Genomic DNA, 24,788 nt, shown 5'->3' with positions numbered 1-24,788 from the left:
TGAGGCATGGATCCCGGAGGGCTGCTGCCCGCCCCAAGACTAAGTCAGTCCCCGCACATACAGCATCTCTGCCTGCACGCCGTGTGACTGGCTGCCTGGCCTGCCCCAAGAAGACTAAGTCGCTCCCAGTCCCTCCACACAGCATGTCTGCCTGCAGGCCGCTTCACTACCTTCTCCGCCACCACCAACAGGGTCCGGGACTCCAGGCGGATTGCTGAATTTTTTAGGCCGCTGCTAGCAGCGGCCGCTGTAATAATTTTTCGGGTGCGTGTACATGACTGCCTAATTTTTCTGGCTGCACTGCGGGCAGCTGCAACAACAAAAGAAAAGGCATGAACATGCGCCCATTCCCCTTCGTGATCATTACCTTGCCGTGGTGAAGGGGCTTGCGTATCACAATGGAGCAATGACCGGCGCCTAGATGAGTGTCTCGGGGGGCACACCCACGATAATAAGGTCGTTGCCTCATTGTGGTCAGACCAAATTTGATCAGCTGGACAGTCACTGTTCTGTCATTCAGCTACATCAGCCAGGTGACTGACCATATGGGCTGTAAAGCCACCAAAACCTGCACTCTCGCCATGGTGCGCACCAGTCCAGCACGGCCGTCACTACACAAACAGCTGTTTGCGGTGCGTTACACGATGAGTTTGGTGCGTCAGTGTGAAGCAGTACCTTAATTACACTACCTGATTGATGTATACACATGCAAGATGTTTGAAAGCACTTTAGGCCTGTCATTTAACATTCAATGTGATTTCTGCCCTTAAAACGCTGCTTTGCGTCAAATCCAGATTTTTCCCGGGGACTTTTGGCATGTATCCCACTCCGCCATCCCCCCCTCCAGGTGTTAGACCCCTTGAAACATCTTTTCCATCACTTTTGTGGCCAGCATAATTAATTTTTTTTTTCAAAGTTCGCATCCCCATTGAAGTCTATTGCGGTTCGCGAACTTTAACGCGAACCGAACCTTTCGCGAAAGTTCGCGAAACCGGTTCGCGAACCGAAAATCGGAGGTTCGGCCCAACTCTAGTGCCTAACCCTAAGACCCCCTTAGTGATCGCTTTATTATGTGGATAATAATGTTTTACAAATAGTGACTGTAAACAATATATTACAATTTATGTTACGAACTGATCGCTTTATTTTGTGAATAATAATATTTTACAAACAGTAAGGGATACAATTTTAAATATTGTTTTAGTTAAATACGATAAATATGTTTAGTATTTTTGTAAACGTTTTTCGTCATGGGCGCATTTTGTAAACTTAAATCATCACAAGCGCCGTTAGAAAACATTAAAAATCTCCAGGTGCCGTTTCAAAACGTTATTAATCTCCAGCGCCCTTTTTTCCTGTTCAGCACCCATCAAACAATATTTATTATGGGAGTGAATGGCGGCGCCCTTTTTGTCCACTTGCCTCATGCGCCCAAATTTCCTGCTTTCCTTTGATTGGCCCTCCATGTAAACGCATCCAGGTAGATAGTAAAGTGTAGGCGCCTACACTTTACTCCTAGTGCCGTTAAGGCATTTTGTATTGACCTAAGGAAGCAGGCCATGACCCAAGAAACGCTTTTGTCTAAACTGTGTTTTTGAATAAATGTTTTTCCAGGTGAACTGGGATCCTCGTCTTCTGGAGAGGTAAGCAATTACCTCTCTTTATATTTTATACTTCTGAAAACCAATAGAAATACAATAATTAGGCGTCTCCATTGTAACCAAATATCAGTTAGACCTCCCTTGGAGACAAAGGATCATCCACCAAGCAACGTAGGCAGGTGCTTGGGGCCTAGTGGGTGTCAAGAGGCCCACCTGCCACCTTCTTTGACCACTCTCCATTTCAGCTTATCAAAAGGACCACAAGGGGCCCCAAATCTACTACCTTGTCTAGGGCCCCATTACATCTTAATCCATCTCTGCTTGGAGGTAATAGCTTAGCAGTTATCTGGAAAGTTTTCCTTCCGGCCTATACGATGCTTGCAGGAACTGCAACCCACCTTTGTCAGTATATTATTGCAAATACTTTCATCCTTTCCCTTTACCTAACCATACTGCACCATTGGGCTCCTGGTCTCTTGCTAGATCCCGTTTAGGTCTTCTTGGCCCATACAAGAAAACTTCCCTTCAGTATATTTCTACTCACCCTGCCCTCTGGGATCCGGATTAACCAGGCACAGCTGGACACATGTGGGTGCTCTTTGGAATTCCATGAAAATGTACCGTGAGGATCTGGCAACAGGTGGGTGCAGATATCTGGGGTGAAAGTAGAAGACCTCTAAATACAGGCACAGAGATTCAGCCAGTGTAACGCTACTCCTTCAGCAGACAGTAAGGCAAAGCAGCTTGCTTTCATACCTTCTATGTAGGCTAGCTTTACAGGAATGCATTGGGTCAGAACAGGTCAGTTGTCAGCTATGTCTAGGAGAATTCAGAGAGAAGCATGTGATCTGTTTGATCAGCTGATAGATTTACAAAGCTCTGATTTGCCATACCTCCCAACTTTTTGAGATGAGAAAAAGGGAAACTTAAGCCATGCCCCTGCCACACCCCTGATCACGCCCCCATCACACCCCTAGTCACACATACCATAAAGATTTCATAAGAAAAATATGTTTTTTATCATACAAACTACACTGCTCCTTCCTATCCTGGTTCATTTTCCTTCATATTAACATTTTAAAATGAGTAATACTGTATATCAATTTAAAGGATGGGAATAAAGTTTAGAGTCAAACACATGTTTTAGTAGAGAAATATATATATATTTACATAGAAAGAGGGACAAAGTCCTGAAAGAGGGACAAATGAGGAGGAAATAGGGACAGAGGGACAGGGCTCCCAAAGAGGGACTGTCCCTCCAAAAGAGGGACAGTTGGGAACTATGGATTTGCTATGATCACATCTTTCTTTAGCACATGATCATAACTAGCAAATCAGAGACTTACATATACATCACATGACCAAACTGCTCACATGCTTCTCCATGAGCTCTCGCTAGATATGACTACCACTACCGGCCATATATGCTGCCGATACATTAATCGTACATTACATAAAATGGAATGGTAATTTTAATAGCGCTCAAATAAAAAAACACCTGTGCAGCTCTGATACACTTTTTTTTTTACTGCGAGGATAGTTTAAAAAGTATCCTGTGTAAATACAGTTTACTGATTTTTCTCCCTTAACATAATCTGACAATGCAGCAGCTATCCCTTGCTTACATGCAGAACTGTATGTGTATCCAGCCACTGCCTCTCTCTGCTAAAACACACAGGGCAGGAGTACAGGCACACAGGGAGTGTGGGGTGGGGCGGAGCATGCTCCGAAGGAGGAGCACTCCTTTGGCTTCCATATGGCTTCAGTTGGAGTCTTGAACAGGGGCAGAGTAGTGGAATTAAGGGGAGGCTGGTGAAGAGGACCTGTAAGTGTCAGGACTCATTATTAGACACATGTTCATTTTAGGATAATGTGGGTCAGTCCAAGTGTCCTATAAAATCTACACCTGTGAGGCTTTCATAAGCTTAAACTTTCAAAAGCTTCAGCCTTCCACCTATCCTAAATCCCTTAGTTCAACCTCCCACTGTTACATGCATATTATAAATATGAATTGATAATTAGCAATGTACAAAGTTATTTACATTGTACATCAGTACTCATTGCATTAAATATATTTGGTATACCCGGCTGCTGGCTCCTGTAGTTCCTTCTTGCAGCAGAGTGGGAGTTCCTTCTCCAGCATTGAGTAAATTATGAGACCCAACCCGCTCATTCTGCTGAAAGAAATGAACTCATTGTGGCAGCTCTGCAGATCCTCCAGAGGGTTCCCATGTCCTCCTCGAACTCACCGCTCCTGCCTGGGATCCTATTTTAGTTTGTGTCCACTTACTGCGTCTATTGAGCAAGGCCGCTTCTGCACGGAGCCACTAGTCGATGGGAATCTTGGGCTTACAGAGTGGTGAGGAGGACATGGGAAGCATCTGGAGTATCCAGGGGCCACCCTCTACCTAGGTATCTATTTTTTTTTTCTGCTGCCTTGGGTTCACTTTAAACGGTAATTAAGCATCTTTTTTTACCCCCTCTAAAGCGTAGCTAAATTCCCGCCTTTTTTCACCCCAGTAACTAAATATCAGAGCGCAAAAGCACTATTACCTGGTCCATGGATGGGTCCTCTCTACTTCAGCATGCTCAGCTGCCTATAAACATTCAGAAGCATACTTCTATAGGCTGCCAGTGTCACGTGACATGCATTGGGAGCCTACAAGGGATGATCCTGAAAGGTAATAAGCTGAAGAAGAGGAGAGCATCTGGTGCTCAACTAGATAAGGCAACTGTGCTCCACTGTGGCTGTTCTGCTATTTACATGATTGAGAGTGCCACACCCTACGTTTGGTGCCTGAATTACATGATTCAGGTGGCTTCATAGGAGGGCCGGCCCTGTTTGTAGAGCTCTAAAATCACAAGCTTTAAGTGATCTCTCAGGCAAAGCTTATGCATTATTTCTCAACCTAACTGCATTCATAAAGTTTGTTTATCTTCACAACATCCAGAGAACTCAACCCAACACGCTGACCAATCACAGCTTGGGGGTCTTCTATTGGTTCCAAGGTGGGTTTTCCAGCATCGTTAGCAAAGGCAAATCTATGGAAAAGAAAGCAAGAGATTTCTGTATGTGCCTTGATGTAATAGCTCAATGCCCAGATCTTGGTTTTCTCACAAATAAAACACTTACTTGCCGTAGTGCAGAACAGATAGGTAATCATAAGGGATTCCCAGGTTTTGGGTGCTCATTTTGTAGAAGTTACGTTCTTTGTCTAAAATAAAATGCAAAAGGGTTGTACATTTTTCTCATAAATCATTTATGGAACAATAATTAATGAAGGTAATATACAGTCAGGGCCAAATTACAATTTTAGTGAATTTTATCCAGTGTGCCTTCTTCCAGTAGCTGTTATAATTTACAACTTACCCCAAGGCCTCATTTACACTATACACACTTAAAGTGTATCAGAGCTCACACAAAACAAAGAATCTATACTTACCTGGGGGTTCCTCCAGCCCCATGAGTCCCTCCTGTGGTCTGCTGTTCAGCCGCAATCAGCCCCGGTACCTGGCTCAGTCGCTGTCTTCTGCGCATGCCAGTTACCGGGGTTGATTGCAGCTGAACGGCAGACTACGGGAGGACGGTGAGGGACTCACACATTCTTATGGGGCTGGAGGAAGCCCTGGGTAAGTATCAATTCTTTGTTTTGCGTGGGCTCTGGCTTCGGCAACGTGTATAGTGTGCGACACGCAGCAACATCAGAAGTGCATAGACTGCACTGTCTTATGTTTAGACTACATGCGGCACGCAGCAGTGCAATGCGCTATTGCACCTAATATCCATCCTACAGGTGTTTTTGACAGTTATTGGCTCCTGGTCTTTTTCCCTTTGTCTTTCTTGTATCCTGAGAACTCTGGGACAACCCAACAAGCCTCGACCCATAGATAGCCAGATTGAGAATTGGGTAAAGAATTAAGAGTTGACGTAAATAATGTAGAATGTGAGTGCTTGTACCTTGGTTGATGTTTCCCCAGATGATGCGAACGTACTTGTCTCGGTCACTGCGACACTGCTCATGCTGGAAGCCCAGAGCATGGAGGAGCTCATGCTGTATTATTCCCCAATGCAGACATCTTGGCCTCATCAGAGATAGGTCCTGTGCGCCCCCTGCACGCCCAACATAGGACCAGCAGCTGTAAAATGACATGTATGAGATCAGAGTCATGCTATGCCGCCCAGACTCTGTGCTCCACCACCTGTCCATGCTATCAATATAGTTCTATTGGCCCCAAGCATACAACTAAGATACATGATGATTTTTATTATTATTAAGTAAGGAGTCCTTGGGCAAGATTCCCCAATTCTTGAGCATGGTCTACTGGTCTACTTAGTGGTTGCAGCTCTCAAGTGCTTTGAGTCTGACAGTAGAAAAGCGCTACATAAATGTTAATATTATGCATTTATATACTGTAGTTCTAACACATGATCTGTAGGACCGTACAAAGTACATTAACCTCTTGACGATCAGCTAACGCCGATTGGCGTAAACTGGTCGTCTGCGGGTTACCATGGAAACGGCCGCTCGATCGAGCGCCGTAAGGCAGATCGGTGATCCCCGGCCTCTGATTGGCCGGGGATCGCCGGCATATGATAGGCTGAAGCCTATCCTTCAATGCGCAGGACGGAAATCCGTCCTGCGCAGCTCACAGGGGGAGGGAGAGGGAGGGAGCGGCGAGACGGCGGAGAACGCTGCGGAGGGGGGCTTTGAAGAGCCCCCCCCCCGCTAAGCAAATGCAGCCGGCGGCGATCAGACCCCCCAGCAGGACATCCCCCTAGTGGGGAAAAAAGGGGGGTAGTCTGATCGCCCTGCTGCACTCCTGATCGGTGCTGCGGGCTATAGAGCCCACGCAGCACCGATCATTGAAAAATCCCCTGGTCGGCAAGTGGTTAAACAAAACATGACACTAACTGCCAGATCATCCACAAGGAAACCTAAGCATATGCCTAGGGACTGGTTGGTGTCTCAGGCTCCTTCCAACTACTCCCCATAATCCTTTACTCTTACTCTTCCCTTTTTAAACAATGTCAGGTGGAAAAGTTGATTCCTTGTCTACTTTGTACCTTAAAGGGTACCTGACATGGCCTATGGCATGTTGGGATGAACATGTGAACATACAGCACTGATACTACTTTGTATTCTTGTTCATTGCAAAGGTTATGAAGCCAGTACTTTACCTCAGCTGTCAGACTGCAGTGGCAGCTCTCCTGAAAACGAATTAAAGGTCATAAACGTTCTGTGTGACTGCCTGCCTTCTGTCATTTATCCCAACCAGAGGGGCTTTGTGGCAGGGAGATAGACTATGGACAGTGTCTGCAGAACTCTCTGCCTCATTGATGGTGTCTCTGCTCAGCAGAGATGGTGTTTGACAGGGTGGACTGCTGATATATGATTCTGGTGTTGTGGCGCATACGTGTGCCCATCAGACAGTGCTGTCTGTGCATTGTGTATTGCCCTTTAGGTGTATTCAAGTGATTCAGCAGACTGACACCACCACTTAGCACTTCCTGGAACTCGCTTTGTTACATTATGTTTTATAAGAATATTTATGTACAGGAGCGAGTAAGAATCTATAGGCATCCTTGCAATGTATATGTCTGAAGTGCAGAGGTTTATTCTCTCAATAAAAGCAGTTCCATGTTAGCACTATAGCTTAATCTTCTGCTACGTCAGATCATTTACGTTTTTCTGCCGGCAAAGAATTTTAATAGCAAGATCAAAATAATCCACCTGCAACCAATTACCTGCAATTTACTGTTATGAAAGTGAAATGGTGCTTAAAGCATGTTGTACAAAACTGCCCTGATCTGAAAGATAAAGAAGCTTTGTTATACTTCAAACTCTGATGAAGAACAACTCCGATGACGTATAACAGATTTATTATACCTCAAACAACAGATAAGTGAATAGGAGCTTTCCTCAGAGCTGTATAACAATAATAATCACATATATATAAATGATCCAGCTTTCGCTTAAAGGAGTTCCGAGGTGAGAATAAAGTTTCCAGATTTATTTACCTGGGCTTCTTCCAACCCCTAGAAGTGTGTGTGTCCCTCACCGCAGGTCCACGCTGCTCCATGCTCCAGCTCTTGGACTCGTAATGGATCAGCTTTTGCACATGCGCGGATGTGTGTGCATGCCTCTCCCGATCCCGCCTCTGGGACGTTCTGCTCAGGCGGACTACTACTGTGCCTGTGCAGAACGCTCCCAGAGGCGAGAGCACAATCGCGATAGACGCGGGAACCCATGCAGAAGCCGCCAACACACTACAATGACTGAGCGCAAGAGTGTGGAGCAGCGTGGACCTACGGCGAGGGACAAACACACTTCTAGGAGCTGGGAGAGGTAAGTAGATCTACTTACCTAAGTAGAGTACATTAGTCTCACCTCGAAACTCCTTTAAAATGGGCCAAAACCCCAAATATGTCTTTAACTGCCAAACCCCCCAAAGTGCATTTATGCATGTGGTTTAACCACTTACCCTCCCTCAGGATGAGTAACTACGTCCCTGCAAATTCCCTCTTCCCCTTGCAGGGATATAGCTAGCTGCAAAACAGTCAATTTGCTCACTCCCAGCTACAGCACTTTCCTACCTTTACCTGGTCAGCAGGCGCCAGTCAGCCAATCAGGTATACTGTCATACACCCTTTGCCTGCTGTACCAAATCTAGTAGGAATTGCATAAATTAGCATTGAGGTGGGAGGCTTTGGTTGGATGTAATCGTAGATTACATCTGTTACAGGGACGCCCCGTGTAGGCACATCTCCCACACGGCCCCCTCCCTAAACACTCACCTGTCAACCGCATCCTGGAAGAAAAAAAATAAATTTAAAATCACAAACACTGGTTTCGCACGACAGCCAGAGGCCCCAGTCTCTCTTACTGGCTGGGGCCCCCAAACCACCATGCGATACCCAGAAGGAAGTGCGGGCGGACTCTGGGTCTCTCACCTCCAGGGAATTCACCCCCACTGCCTCTGAACTGAATGCCAACTGCAAAACACACAATTTGCTCACTCCCAGCTACAGCACTTTCCTACCTTTATATGGTCAGCAGACGCCAATCAGCCAATCAGGTATACTGTCATACACCCTTTGCCTGATGTACCAAATCTAGCAGGAATTGCATAAAATAGCATTCAGGTGGGAGGCTTCGGTTGGATGCAATCGTAGATTACATCTTTAAAGGTGGCCACACACGATACAATAAAATGATCCGATTTTACGTCAATTCGATAAAAACGATCGGATCTCCCAAAGAAATCGAAAGCTTTTTTTTCATTCGACTGAAAAATCAGATCGGATTTCCCATTTTCTTCGATTTTTTTATCGATCCGGAATGCCCGATATTTTTCTTCAATCTTTCTAAAGATTGTATGGTGTGTGTTAGATTGGCAATTTATTAATACACACACCCTAGCAATTTTCTCAGAGTTTCCGATCATTTTTATCATAATTGGGGAAAATTGAACATGTGTGTGTGGTCACATTTTTGAAATGATACAATCAGCCAGAAAACATGACTGCAATTCTTAAATTGAACAGATATTTAAAAAATTGTATGGTGTGTGGCCACCTTTACAGGGACGGCTCGTGAAGGCACATCTCCCACACGGTCCCCTCCCTAACCATTCACCTGTCAACCGTATCCTGGCAGCTGCAAAAAAAGAAATTTAAAATCACAAACACTGGTTCGCATGACAGCCAGGGGCTTTAGTCTCTCTCACTGGAGGTGAGAGGCCCAGGGCCCGCCCACACTTCCCTCTGGGTATCGCATGGTGGTTTGGAGGCCCCAGCCAGTGAGAGAGACTGGGGCCCCTGGCTGTCATGCGAACCAGTGTTAGGGATATAGCTAGTACGTCCCTTCCAGCCGCGCACTTCCGCTCCCGTTATCGTCGCTGTTCGTAAGTTCGTAAAGTAACACAGTTCCCATTCATTAATCTCTGTCCCTGTATGAATGGTCACAAGCATCAAAGAGATGCCACAATCATTTGTTTAGTTCTGACAGAACCCATGCACACATTACTTCCTATTTAGCGTACTATAGAGATGCAATCGGAAGTAACGCACAAAGACATCTTGTGGTCAAATTGTAAAATTACACTTAAACACGTTTAATTTAAAAAAAGGCCCACAAATACATTTTAAATTAGCACATTACCCCACACGCTAGCCCATAATTATCCAATTTTTTTGTATTAGGAAAATATTTTAAACGTTGCAATAACCGGAACAAATGGGCAAATAAAATGTGTGGGTTTTAATAATTATGGTAGCATGTATTATTTTAAAAGTATAATGGATGAAAACTGACAATGGGCAAAAACTGAGAAATAATGAATTTTTAAATTTTTTTCTTATATTTCCTGTTAAAACACAGTTAGAATAAAAAAAATTCTTAGCAAAAAAGAACCCCCCCCCATAGAAAGCCTAATTGGTGGCGAAAAAAACAAGATATAGATTGTTTTGTTGTGATAAGTAGTAATAAAATTACTAAGGCGAATGAATGGAAGGAGCGCTGACAGGTGAAAATTGCTCTGGTTTATTAAAGGGAAAACCCCTTGGAGGTGAAGTGGTTAAAGGGACTCCGAGCAGTAAATAAATACAAAATCAGAACTTACCTGGGGCTTTCTCCACCCCATCGTAGGTCGGGAGGTCCCTCGGCGTCCCTCTGGCTCCTCTCCCAGGGCCTAGCCAGAAATGGCTCCCGGCGACACTGGGCCCGTGTGTCGGGCTCCTTCTTCCTGAGAGGTGACGTCAGTCATCACCACGCCGGCCGCCTCGCATCATCACGGAGTGACAGTACTGGGCATGCGAGATTAAACCGCCGAGGGACCTCCCGACCTACTATGGGGTGGAGAAAGTCCCTTTAAACATCTTAACCTTTTCGGGACCACGTGCATTAGATTCTACGCCGCACTTGTGGCTGTTCTAGCCTGATGCGGCGTAGAATCTACGCCGGCCTGCAATTTCCGCTCCCGACGCGATCGTGCGCACCCGGAGGGGGAGATTAAGCTGTCATATGACAGCCGACATCTCCCCCGAGTGATCAGCAGCCATCGCGTATGGCTGCTGATCACGTGATCACTACGATCACCGTACGATCGTAGTGATCAGTTTGACAGCTGCGGCGGCAGAGGGGAAAAGAAGAGGATCCACTTACCTCCCTGCCGTTCCCGCGACGATCGGCACCCCCCCTCCGCTCCGGCCGGCATCTCCACTCTGTCTGACGTCAGCGCCGGGTCCCGGCTTGATGACGTTATCAAGCAGCGACCAGGAACTGATCGTCAGACAGAACGGAGATGCCGGCCGGAGAAGAGGGTCCCGTGCGGCTCATCGCTGGAGCCTGGAAGGTGAGTGAAGGCTGCTGGCAGAAGGGGGAGGCACAGGCCACCATGGGGGACACGAATCTAGCCAGCCACACACGGGATCCGGCCGCCTGACCCCCCCAAACGTGCGCACCCCCCTCCCGTGCAAAATGCCTGGTCCTTAAGGGGGGATAGGCGGTCGGTCCCGAAAAAGGTTAATATTAAGTTCTACTGTATAATACAGTATATCATTATTATTGATCATAGACCTGGTTTAATGGGCTTCAGCCCAGGGCTTTTTGGGTAAGCACATGGCTGCCTTGGAGTTGCGTCTCCTGCAATAGGCAGGTTTGAGCGCTTTATCTTATTATTCAGGCCTCTCACATTTCAGGTAATGATGAAAAGACTATTAGTGTCAGACAACATCTCTAAATTTCAGTGTAAAAGCATGTGAAGAATCGGTCCCCACAGAAGAAATGCAGACATCAAACCAACAAATGTTGATTCCGGTGATACCGTCCGGTTCTGATCCAGTTCTGTATAATGCCTGAATAAGAACCTTAACGTTTCGAAAGCTTGCAATAAACCATGTACAGTTAGTCATTCAAGGTATCACCGGAATCAACGTTTGTTGGTTTGATGTCTGCATTTCAGCTCCTCGACTAACACCGGACCACACTTCACTTGCTCCCCCACAGCAGTATCTTAGTGGTCAACACGATGCACATCTGAGTGGACATGATGGTGTCCAAGTGGACCTTGTAAATCTTTGCAGAGAGCTTGGCATCCATCTTCATAAGGACTTTGAAGAGAAAGCCTTGATCCTCAGTGTCCCCTGCTTCCATTGTCTGAACTGCCTTGCTCCTCTTCTCCAAAATGGCCACCGGCTAGGCCTCTGGTCCACACGGAGAGGAAGAGTTACTGGGGCAGTTTGGGGACACAATCAGCCTCAAATCTAGGTAAAATAGCAAAAAGAGCTGTACAGGATGATTTAGAGTGGATCTCACAGTGGAGGCTAGAGAGACATGTCTGCTCACTCCGCCATCTTGGCCACTCCCTGGGCTGCGCTACTCTTCATGCATGAGCAGCTCCCGCTTACTGTGCAGACATGGCGGTACTCGTGAGGAGCAATACAGCCGTGCTTGTGCATGAATAGGAGCATAGCCCCTTTCAGATTTCCAACAAGCCTTCATCAGAAATCCATGGGGGGTCTGCGTGCGGCTACACAGGATCGGAAGATGCCGTGGGAGGTCTCTACAGGATCTCAAGGTTTCCCTCTTTTTAAATTAGTATTTCCTTTTTGACCTGAGCTTCAGCTCCGGTACACTTAAAGTCCTTTGAACACGTGTATTTCAGGCAAGTTCCAACACTCTGGCCCTATGCTCAGCTTCTGCTCACCAAGTTGTGGACAGGTTTGCGTTACTTGTGTAATAATGACTGATCAACTCACCCGTCATACGGTTGGATCCTTAAATAGTTTGGTTCCTCACGGCGAGGAATAAATCGTATGCATGTCACAGCCGTCACCTCCTCCATGGCAGCCTGGATGATCTCCTTTTCCTCAGAGGCTGAAACAAACAAACATGGGTAAAACAATACCAAAAAAAAAAATATAAAGACCTACGTTAGAAATAAATGGAGTACTGGCTTTCTTTACGTTCTAATTAGGAGGATATGAGATTTCACAAATGAATATTTTGCAATTGTGTTGAGTGCCACAGGCTGGCAGGATTTCAAATATGTAAGCGTAGAAATGCCCCTTGCTTTACTGCTGCAGTAAACAAATATCTGGCATCACAGTAACTTTAAAGTTGTAAGACTCATTAATTTGCTTTGGTGATTTCACAGATTTTTCTGCTTCCCTCCCTCACTGCATAAGGTGGGATTTTTCAACAAGTGCTCTTTGAGGACTTTGTAGGGTACCCTGCCATTTTCCCATTCTGGTGAGAGAGGCCTCAGGAGGGGTCGCTGGCTCAGCTAGTGGGTGAGTAAGTTTCAAAAGTACCTCCTTGGCTCCTCTGTGTCCTCTTCATAGTGTGTGCCTGTCCTGAATCCCAGCATCCATGCTTGTTCACCCCAGCACAGTGGTCATGTGATTGTCACGATACATGTTGCTTGGTTATCTTGCCCAGCTCAAGATCTTGTTGAACATGTACTGGGTGTCCATCCACGGCAATGACGAGGAGGGCATAGAAAGCCTTTGGACTATTCAAAGACTTCCCTCTATCTAGGTAGGTATTGTTCTACATTTCACCTCCGGTACACTTTAACCGTCTCGGGAACATGGTAGTTAGAATCTACGCCGCACCTGGGCCTCTCTAACTCTGATGTGGCGTAGCTTCTACCCCGCAGCTTTCCGTGGTCCCGAGCCGATCCCTGCTTGCTGCCGCTGCCGATTCGGCTGTCATGTGACAGCCGAGCTTCCTCCTATGGGTAAGGAGCTAGTTTCATTGGCTCCTTATCAGGTGATCACTGTGAGCCACACACAGTGATCATGAACGGCAAAATGAAAAATAGGCTCTGGTCCTTAAAGGGGCCAGAGCCAGCCGTCCCTAACGAGTTAATCTCCAAATGTGACAGTAAGTTCAGCATTGCAATTGTAACAGCTGTACTCTGCTTTAGGAACAGATTGCCTATAAATTCACACATTTCTACATGAGTAATAAGCTGCACAGAGCAAGACAAGACAAGACCAATAACATTTATATTGCGCTTTTCTCCTTGCGGATTCAAAGCGCCAGAGCAGAGCAGCAGCCACTAGGGCGCGCTCTATTGGCAGTAGCAGTGTAAGGGAGACTTGCCAAAGGTCTCCTACTGAATTAGTGCTGGCTTACTGAACAGGCAGAGCCGAGATTCGAACCCTGGTCTCCTGTGTCAGAGGCAGAGCCCTTAACCATTACACCTTCAGCCAACTGCCAAGAGCAGGAGATATCATACATACATACATAAATTAAGTAGCCATGTTCCCCATATAAGATAATTAATTTGATCTGGGGGCAGGCATTGGGGTGCAGCACAGGGGCAAGCATAGAGGCACAGCACGGGCAGGAATGGGAGCCCAGCACAGGGGGAATGGCAGGCATAGCTGTGCAGCACAGGAGCAGGCGTGGTGCTCATTGAGCTGTGGCACCCATGGCCCAAGCCATGCACCCCTCTAGACTCTAGTCTCTGGTAGCACATTTGGTTTTACCTTACAAAAACCTCTACTTTAGCTTGTTTACCTTATGTTTCATGTGCATATAAAACATCCAATAGTCTGAAAACATACTTATAAGTTTATTGTTTGCTTCCCAAATTGGCTTGATTAGACACTGTAGTGACATATAGTAGAATAAGAGATTTATAGCTGCACCTGCGCAATATGGCATTAATCACAAATGATTAGTGATGTATATGTAATGGTTGTATTTATATGTTATACATGTCATCTGTTAGTTATGATCCTAACTAGTTTTATTGTACTGTATACACCTTTAAATGTACTGTATATAATTATATATATTTATATTGCAGTTATTATATGTACTATATGATTGCACTTCTAACAGTGGTTACAGATAGGATAACATAACAGGAGATGTATGAGCCAGTCGATCTATACTGGCAAAATCAGACTGATCAGATTGGAGCATGTGGTGTGAATAGGATGCTGTCGTTATAACATTGTGGAGTAAGGTTTTATATGTACTTATTAGGATTATATATTATCGAGATGGCCTGATGGCTTGACTTGGGGTCCCTGGCAAAGTATGATCATTATTGGAGTGTTACAATAAAGGTTTGGGAATAGAGGGTAGGCGTGGCTAGGTTCCGCTGAACTCGTAAACACTAGACAAATGGGGTGGGCAGGGGAAACTGCGAGCTATGAGTAAGGCATTGTAGAAGGGAGGAGACTTCGAACAATGGAAGGGTGCAGTGCCCAATGGGGTAGACCAAAGGTAGGGGTGAATAATAAGCAGCGTGACAACATGCATCTCCAGTCACTGAGCATGACCAAATGGGTAGGGGAGATCTAGGAGACGTACGCATTGGACAGAGCTCAAGCTAGCCAGGGAAACGCTGGAGACCTTCAGGAAGGCGGAAAGCGAGAGTGTGCAATATGCTTGGTTTCTACTTTTATTCTGTATGTGTAATGGTTTTAGAGATATTTTATTAAATAAACAGTTAAACAAGAAAAAAGATCCCCGCCATTGCAGATGCTGACCTCGTCTGGAGCGTTCTGCGCAGGCGCAGAAGTACTGTATTACAGTCCTACGAACAAAATGGTAGCTGGCATTATGACTCAACCAATTACAAAGTTTACACTAGATAGATTTGTAAGTTACATTTTTGGAGTGTAAGCCGTTTATGATGCAACTGTACCAAATTATTCCTTCTTAGCAGTATAGGAGCAAGTGGGGTGATATGTGATATAAGATATGTGATGATGTACAGTGCTGCCAATAAGTATTCATACCCCTGGCAAACTTTGACTTCAAGTTACTTTTATTCAACCAGCAAGTAATTTTTTGACGAGAAATTACATAGGTGTCTCCCAAAAGATAAGACCATGTACAAGAGGCATTATTGTGGCAAAAACAAAAACTTTTCTCAGCTTTTATTTACATTTGAGCAAAAAGTGTCCAGTCCAAAATTATTTATACCCTACACAAAGTCTGTGGGAAAATCCAAAGTTCAATACCATTCCAAATAGTCCAAGCTGTTCTAAAACATCCTAATTACCCTGAATAATTAGGAACAGCTTTTTAAGTAAATTCAAAAGGTGAAAAACAGCAGCTCTCTGCAGTTGGTTTGTGGACAGTCATAGCTAAGACAAAGGAGCTCAGTGAGGACCTGCGGCTGTGCATTGTGGCAGCTCACAAGTCAGGAAAGGGCTACAAGGTCATTTATGAATGTTTTCAAGTTCCAGTGGCTACAGTGCAAAGTATTATTAAAAAATACAAGAAGTTCCGCACTGTGAGAAATCTCAGAGGATGTGGTCGGAAGCCAAAAGTGACACCTGTGCTGGCCAGGATAGTGAGAGAGGTGAAAAAGAATCTAAGGATCACCACCAAGGTCATCTTGTTGAATCTGGGCTCTGCTGGTGGCAATGTCTCTAGGCAGACAATCCAACAGACACTGCACACTGCTGGCTTCCACGGATGCAGAACAAAGAGGACGCCACTTCTCCAGATAAAGCACAAAAAAGCTCACTTGGCCTTTGCAAATGCTAATCTGGACAAAGAAGAAGACTTCTGGTCTTCTGTATTATGGTCAGACGAAACAAAAATTTAATTGGTTGGTCACAATGATGTTTCCTTCATTTGACATAAAAAAGGAGAAGCCTTCAACCTAAAGAACACCATCCCCACTGTCAAACATGGTGGTGGGAACCTAATGCTTTGGGGGTGTTTTTCAGCCAATGGACCAGGGAGGGAACCTAAATCACAGTAAACAGCACCATGAAAAAAAAACAATACATGAGAATTCTCAACGACATCAGGCAGTCTGCAGAGAAACTTGGCCTTGGGCACCAGTGGACATTTCAGCATGAAAATGACCCAAAACACACAGCAAAAGCGGTGAAGAAATGGTTAGCAAACAACATTAACGTTTTGGAGTAGCTTAGCCAGAGTCCTGACTTGAATCCAATTGAGGATCTGTGGAGGGAGCTAAAGATCAGGGTGATGGCAAGAAGACCCTCCAACCTGAAAGATTTGGAGCTCATTGCTAAAGATGAATGGGCAAAAATACCTGTGGAGACATGCAAAAAGCTGGTCTGCAATTGTAGGAAGCGTTTGATTGCTGTAATAGCCAATAAAGGCTTTTCTATTGATTATTGAGATGAGTATGAATAATTTTGGACTGGAGACTTTTTGCTCAAATGTAAATAAAAGCCGAGAAATGTGTTTTTTCCACAATAATGCCTCATGCACATCATCTTATTATCTTTTGGGAGACACCTGTGCCATTTCCCATCAAAAAATTACTTGCTGGTTGAATAAAAGTAACTTGAAGTCAAAATTTGCCAGGGCTATGAATAATTATGGGCAGCACTGTATGTCCTTATACAGCTTATCCACTGATCTAGAGTCGCATGAAAATGTTGTCTGTTTTTTAACCAGGAAGTGTTAAATAAAGTTTACTCAGAGAGCAGGGAAAAGAAAAAAAAAAGAAAAGAAAGAACAATGTGTGTTCCTGGGAGAAACCAAAGCATGGTGTCTGTGTACAGTTTATCCTCTGGCAGAGATCTGCTGTAACTCACAAGATTAGAAAGCAGCATCCGGCCCCCACCAGCGATGCTTCTGAACTAGCTTCAAAATTCTCATGAAATAAACATTCCGCAGATATCACCTGCCACTACTAAAGATGTTGCCACCTGTGATACATTGCAGAATGTAAATCAGGGAGAGATTTTACAATGGGCAAAAACAGACTAAAGACTTTAAATAAAGTAATATTGGAAAGAAAAAAAAAAAGCAATTTTATTTATTACGTTATTTTCACTACAATTCTTCTCTGAGTCTCACACGCTATTTGCACTGGATGATGCGATAACATAAGTTGTTAGCACATGCAAATGCTCTACCTGTACAGCTCAATGAATGGGCGTGTGTATAACTGCATTGCAAAGCACTGTGCATAATGCTAATGTGCATCTACAATGCATTTCTGGATATAACCACGGATGGGCTCAAGGGTAATAAAATGAGCCTTAATTGCTGCAGCCGTGCTGCTGGATGATAAACGGTTATTTTCACACAAGTACGACGTCCTGCCTGCACTCCAAATAGCTTGCATGCGTACCATTGGACGCGTTGCAAGCCTCACCACGGCGCACTTCCTCCTTCTGGCTTGAAGAAGGAAGTGTGTGTAGCGAGGGTTGCAACGCGTCCAATAGGATGCGTGCAAGCTATTTGGAGCGCAGGGCGGATAGCCGAATTGTGGGAAAATGACCCTTTATCATCCTTTATTAATTGCGAATTTGTGATTACCCGTGAGCCCATCCCTGGGTATAACAAGCGAAAATGCAGTCATCATTATGTAAGCAAGTGGGTAGTGAGCACTGCAGTGACAGCCTGGGTGTTGTGTTATGTGCACAATGTATTGTACCATACATAGGCTGCAACACGCATGGTTTGAACAAGGCCTTATGCTGGGAATACAACATTCGATTTTTTGGCAAATAAATGGTTCAATAGATAATTTCCCACATGTTCGATCTGATTTTCGATCGTTTTTCTGATTGATTTCTGATAGAAGTGAATGGAAATTGATAAGAAAAGATAAGAAAACGATCGTACAGTAAATAGGCTGAACAATCTCATCGTGTATTCCCAGCATTAGATTACTATAGGAACAGTAGACTATGACTATGGTAGGGACTGTCTGCTCCTCTGAGGTGCATGACCATGTCCTCTGTACATTTCTATGGAAAATATCAGCACTGTATGATTATCTTCCACAAAATAATAATTCCACATAAGTAAATACAGAAAAGAACCACTTTTTTCCTTTCTGGACCTTGGAAAATCAAGTTTCACATTTACTGCAACAGCACCCTCTAGTGACCAGACAGGTCAATAGATTAGACAGGAGGTTAGCGAGCAGGTAATTGACCTGTAATAATGACACATTCCTTTCACAGATGTGGAGAAGGACAACACCTACTGTAGTTGTTGGATAAGGTGTACGGCACAACCACTACTCCATCTTTGGATTTTGGCCAGAGACAAGATTTAGTTCTGCAGATGATAGCGTTCCTGTTTTTCTTCACAGCGATGTCTCCTTGTAGCATGAAGCGAGCGCTGCCTGTTTGGATAGAACACAATTACCATATTGTATATCTCTGATGCCCGTCTGCAGCCCCTTTGCAGCTACTGTGCATCGCCCACATGATGTGACCCATCAGAGTAAAATCTCAGTATGCGCCTTTCCCACAATCTATTTGGTAACATGCAGCTCTATAGCATCCAACAACGTTAAAGGAACACTATTGATTAACATTTTTTTTAACCTGGGATTAAGAGAGTTCCTGAAGTGCTGGTAAATAATGATGTATACAATTCACTTGCTTATCTCTTTTGTTTACTGTGTCAAATTCTTTTCACTCTAAACTGAGGGAAGTCTGCTCTAATCTGACAGCAGAGTGAGCCATGAGGGGAGGGGGAATTACCTCACAGTGCATCTGGTAACCCTGTGTGAGAGAAAGCCCTGTGTCCTGTGTCTCTGACTGAAGTGTCTGAAGAGAGCAGAGGAAATGTAACTTGTTATAAACATTTGTAATTGTGTGTGAAACCTGACACCATAGCTTCTCATACTTTTTTTTTTGCTTTCAGAGAAAACTACTCTGTAGTCTGATATGCATAAAAACAACACTGGCTGTGTATTGAAGCAGACACCCCTTTTGAGAATGATTTGTGCCAATGCAGCTAAATCCTACACACATGAATTACAGCTTTTGCCTCTGATATTTAACTTAAAAAGTAGGAAAATGTTTACACAGCTACTTAGACATTATTTGTACATTGTCATTTTAGAACACTTGGTTTGATAGTGTTCCTTTAAGCAGCGGCCACAGCGCACGTCGCTTCAAATGAATGGGCAGCGCTGGCACCGTTGTTTACCGTTGCTTGCACAAACGCTGTGTTTTTATCCTGACTTTTAGTGTCGGCTGCTTAGGCGATTCTGGAAACAACATTTAAATTCCAGGATCACTTTTTCATATCCTCCTGCAGGGGGTGAAAAACGCTGCATGTCACCGGAGGCCGTGAAAAAAAATTATTGCAATTCTTGAATTGAAAAGCTATTAAAAAACTGTACTGTGTGTGGCCACTTTTAGGCCTGGTTCACAGTGCTCAGTTGCATTGCAGAATAATTCTGCAGGTCAACTCACTGCCCATACAGTCCTATGGGCCTGTTCACAGTACTGCGTTGCAACTGACCACATTATTCTAACTTGCTGCAGGCTTTGTATTAAAGTCTATGTGCTGTCTCCATTGCAGTTCACAGTCATTATAACGCATGCATTATGCAACTGACCACTGTGAACTCGGCCTTAGTGAATTGACAGTTCACAAAATGTTTGGTAAAATCACTTGTTTTCTGCATTACTGAATGCGGTAGTGCTTAGTGAATTGAAGCCACTTTTGCTTATTGTTTGGTAAGAGATGTAAGGAAGAAAACATTCCCTGGATGGTACTTACCTCTGGAGGGGGAGACTTCCCACGTCCTCTTCAGCCTCAGGGATCCAGCGCTGGCAGCCCCCCTTCACGTTTGATAAAAAAGGACGTTACCCAATTATATGCATTTAGTTAGCCCCCCAAGAGTACACAGCAATATTTACAATCTGCGCTCCTGCGCAGGCGCAGTACAAGCTTCCCACAGGCTCCGGCGCTAACAGCCGAGCCCAATCTAGTCCGCTTTACTGCACAGGTACTTGCGCAGTAGAGTGGACCCGATCGGGCCTGGCTATTTCTGTCGAAGCCCGAGGGGAAGCTGGTACTGCGCAGATTGTAAATATTGCCGCACACGCTGCAGCTGCTACTGGGCTGCCAGCGCTGCATCCTCGAGGCTGAAGTGTTGGAATTTAAGTATGAAATGCTTAAATCGGAGCCCTCAGTTACTTTAGATAACTGGTCTTAGTAAAAGGACTTGCTCTGCAGAGTTTCTCTTTAAGGAGGATTTCTCTTGGGAGAGAAAAAGAGGCATTTATAGAAGCACAATGTAGAACTTTCTGTGGGTCTTCTACAAGGCCATAGAAGAGATATCCAGTGCATGGATTCTGTGTTTCCATGGGAACAAGTAAAAAAAAATTCAAATTGGACTTTTTGAGAAAATTTATTTTAAAAAATTCAAAGAAAAAATGACTTTTAAACTTGTATAAGCAGGCACAGAGGGCAGAGGTGACACAGAGGGGGACACTGGAGGCACAGAGGAGATACAGGGCACAGAGATGGCACAGTGTTCCGACTAACAGGTTCAGGTTAAGAACGAACCTACAGTCCCTATCTCGTTTGTTAACCGGGGATTACCTGTATTAGGGGAGGAAACTCCATATTTGGCTTTTTCCATCTGAGCAGGTACGGACCGCGTCATCCATCACAGGCTCTTATCAGCCAATTGCAGCCGATGGGTGACTGGTCCGTCTCTGCCGGGTGATGTCACATTTAACTCTTTAGAGGCTAGTATATAAATCTAGGCCGGAGCTACAGAGCTCACTTCTACTTCCAGTTTCTGTCTAGTTACTTATACTTCTATTCACTTCCTAACTTCTTGTAACTTCCAGTATCCGTATGCTCAGGGGCGAGCCTGGGCGGGTGCTGCGGGTGCAAGGCACCCAGGCGCCTGCCTCTGAGAGGCGCCGCTCTCCCCCTGTGGCCGCCGCTCTGCCTCTCTCCCTCCCTCTAGCAGCAGGTGCACTGGCGCCGTGTCAGACCTCGATCAGGCGGCGACCAGTAGTGCGGGAGCTAGGACCTAGCACGCCGCACTGATATGCGGAAGTGACATCACTTCCGCATATAGAGCGGGTGCGTCCGGCGCCCGCTCATACTGGTCGGGTCGCCCGCTGATCGAGGTCTGACTACACTGCCAGGTGAGGGGGGGCGGCGGCGGCGAGGGGGGGCGGACTGTCACTGACTAACTAAAGGGGGTCCCTGTCACTCACTACATCTTCTGAGCACATATACCCCCTGGCTACATCTACTGCGCACATATACCCCCTGGCTACATCTACTGGGCACATATACCCCCTGGCTACATCTACTGCGCACATATACCCCCTGGCTACATCTACTGGGCACATATACCCCCTGGCTACATCTACTGGGCACATATACCCCCTGGCTACATCTACTGCACACATATACCCCCTGGCTACATCTACTGGGCACATATAACCCCTGGCTACATCTACTGGGCACATATAACCCCTGGCTACATCTACTGGGCACATATAACCCCTGGCTACATATACTGGGGACATATACCCGGAGCAGTGCTTTTCAGCGCTGCTAGCTTTGGGCGCAGCCAACGCCGCCATAGACTGTAATAGGAATCAGTCTATAGCGGCGCTCAGTGAGGAAGGTCGGCTCCGTCGGAAGACGGAGCCGAAGTTGCTTAAAAAACACAATAATTCGGCCTCCAGCAATTATTTCATTCCCCCACTATCCATGGTGGCCTGGAGGGGGAATAGTTATTAAAACGGCCCGGACTTGTGCAGAAGCAGGACCAGCCATATAACAGCTGGATCCTGCGCCCAAGTCTACCGGCGCCGATTTCAAATGTACCTCTGGCTACATATACTGGGCACATATATCCCTGGCTACATATACTGGGGACACTGGCTGTCATTATGTGCATTTACTGGTGAAAATCTGTCTCTTATTATGTGCATTTACTGGTGAAAATCTGTCTCTTATTATGTGCATTTGCTGGTGAAAAGCTGTCTCTTATTATGTGCATTTGCTGGTGAAAATCTGTCTCTTATTATGTGCATTTACTGGTGAAAAGCGGTCTCTTATGTGCATTTACTGGTGAAAAGCTGTCTCTTATTATGTGCATTTACTGGTGAAAAGCTGTCTCTTATTATGTGCATTTGCTGGTGAAAAGCTGTCTCTTATTATGTGCATTTGCTGGTAAAAAGCTGTCTCTTATTATGTGCATTTACTGGTGAAAAGCTGTCTCTTATTATGTGCATTTGCTGGTGAAAAGCGGCCTCTTATTATGTGCATTTGCTGGTGAAAAGCGGCCTCTTATTATGTGCATTTACTGGTGAAAAGCGGTCTCTTATTATGTGCATTTACTGGTGAAAAGCGGTCTCTTAAGTGCATTTACTGGTGAAAAGCTGTTTCCTATTATGTGCATTTACTGGTGAAAAGCTGTCTCTTATTATGTGCATTTACTGGTGAAAAGCGGTCTCTTATGTGCATTTACTGGTGAAAAAAAAGGTCTCTTATGTGCATTTACTGGTGAAAAGCTGTCTCTTATTATGTGCATTTACTGGGAAAAAGCTGTCCATCATTATGTGCATTTACTGGTGAAAATCTGTCTCTTATTATGTGCATTTACTGGTGAAAATCTGTCTCTTATTATGTGCATTTGCTGGTGAAAAGCTGTCTCTTATTATGTGCATTTGCTGGAGAAAATCTGTCTCTTATTATGTGCATTTACTGGTGAAAAGCGGTCTCTTATGTGCATTTACTGGTGAAAAGCTGTCTCTTATTATGTGCATTTACTGGTGAAAAGCTGTCTCTTATTATGTGCATTTGCTGGTGAAAAGCTGTCTCTTATTATGTGCATTTGCTGGTGAAAATCTGTCTCTTATTATGTGCATTTACTGGTGAAAATCTGTCTCTTATTATGTGCATTTGCTGGTGAAAAGCTGTCTCTTATTATGTGCATTTACTGGTGAAAAGCGGCCTCTTATTATGTGCATTTGCTGGTGAAAAGCGGCCTCTTATTATGTGCATTTACTGGTGAAAAGCGGTCTCTTATTATGTGCATTTACTGGTGAAAAGCGGTCTCTTAGGTGCATTTACTGGTGAAAAGCTGTTTCCTATTATGTGCATTTACTGGTGAAAACTGTCTCTTATTATGTGCATTTACTGGTGAAAAGCGGTCTCTTATGTGCATTTACTGGTGAAAAAAAGGTCTCTTATGTGCATTTACTGGTGAAAAGCTGTCTCTTATTATGTGCATTTACTGGGAAAAAGCTGTCCATCATTACGTGCATTTACTGGTGAAACGCTGTCTCTTATGTGCATTTAGTGGGGAAATTTTGTCAGTAAAAATCTTTTGTCAGTAAATGTTTAGGTATTTGTCAGTAAAAAATAACGTGAAAGGTTGGCAACACTGGCAGGCTGTGCGGCGCAACGGGAAAGATACAGGCAGCCCACCTCACGCTTGGGCTTGGCGGGGGGAGGAGCCGACGACAGCGAGCAAGAGTTGGGTGGCCGCAGGCAGTCATAAATACGCAGTGTGTGACTGCGTCGCACTCGCAGAGCCTCTCAGCCTGAGTCAGTCCAGAGACTAGCAGACTCTCAGGCAGCCAAAGCCAGCCAGGAGCAAGCCCATGGAAGAGGGGTAGGAATGGGGTATCACATGCATACGTAAAGAGGTGGAAGGTGTGGGTGTGGTTAGGCAGGACATGGGTGTGGTTATGTGGTTGGGCGTAGTTAATTTAACCACTCCCATAGGCGCCAGAGAAAATCTTGCACCCAGGTGCCAGACACCCCAGGCTCACCCCTGCGTATGCTGTATATAGGCCAAGTAGCACAACGTAGCATAAATGTTCGTAAGCCTGGTCGATTCACAAGGGATGGAGCAAGGGCATGAAACACTTATTACCGATGGATTGCTTCGCTGAGGCATCGAACATGTAACAAAGATTGATGATGAACACACACCTGTATATCTGTTTTGACGAATGAACTCCTTAAACTTTGAAGACATCTAACAATTCTATCTCTTTTGCTGTTGCTGTGACAAGTGTTAAGTTATCACAAGTTCTGTGATATGGTGCCGAACAAAGGTGAAGTGTTGTTGCCCATAGCAACCAACAAATATTTATTACAAAGACGACAGGCGAAGCCTCATTAAAATCCAGAGGCTATGTCTTCTAAAGGTAAGTACCCCATAGTGGCAGTTTTTTTAAATTACAGGTCTACTTTAAAAACGGATTCTTACTTCGGGAGAGGAAAACCTCTGGATCCTAAAGAGGCTTTAGCCGTCCTCTTAAAGGGAACCAGAGAGGAACGGGGGGTGAAAAAAGGAAAAGATTTCATACATACCTGGGGCTTCTTCCAGCCCCATAAGCCTGAATCGCTCCCACGCCGCCGTCCTCAGCTTCCTAGATCCGCCGGTACCGGGCCCGTCACTTCCGGCGGACGCGGCCAATTG

General features: G+C 45.0%; 1 protein-coding gene across 4 annotated transcripts in view; it reads right to left on the bottom strand.

Moving 5' to 3' along the window:
* The window catches only part of LOC137538690 (hatching enzyme 1.2-like), a 70,745-nt gene that overhangs the window by 27,655 nt on the left and 18,302 nt on the right, over positions 1-24,788 (bottom strand). For all 4 annotated transcript variants that reach the window (XM_068260986.1, XM_068260985.1, XM_068260983.1 and 1 more), the window contains 6 exons: positions 18,561-18,701; positions 12,361-12,478; positions 5,560-5,738; positions 4,735-4,816; positions 4,516-4,643; positions 2,146-2,255 (listed from right to left, as the gene is read on the bottom strand). In XM_068260986.1, the coding sequence (XP_068117087.1) occupies positions 2,146-2,255; positions 4,516-4,643; positions 4,735-4,816; positions 5,560-5,738; positions 12,361-12,478; positions 18,561-18,687 (744 nt within the window). In that variant the 5' untranslated portion in view covers positions 18,688-18,701. The remainder of the gene's footprint in view (positions 1-2,145; positions 2,256-4,515; positions 4,644-4,734; positions 4,817-5,559; positions 5,739-12,360; positions 12,479-18,560; positions 18,702-24,788) is intronic.

This window comes from Hyperolius riggenbachi, chromosome 11 (genome assembly GCF_040937935.1).
Source record: "Hyperolius riggenbachi isolate aHypRig1 chromosome 11, aHypRig1.pri, whole genome shotgun sequence".
Lineage (NCBI taxonomy): Eukaryota > Metazoa > Chordata > Amphibia > Anura > Hyperoliidae > Hyperolius > Hyperolius riggenbachi.
This window is presented reverse-complemented; position numbering and strand designations above follow the sequence as displayed.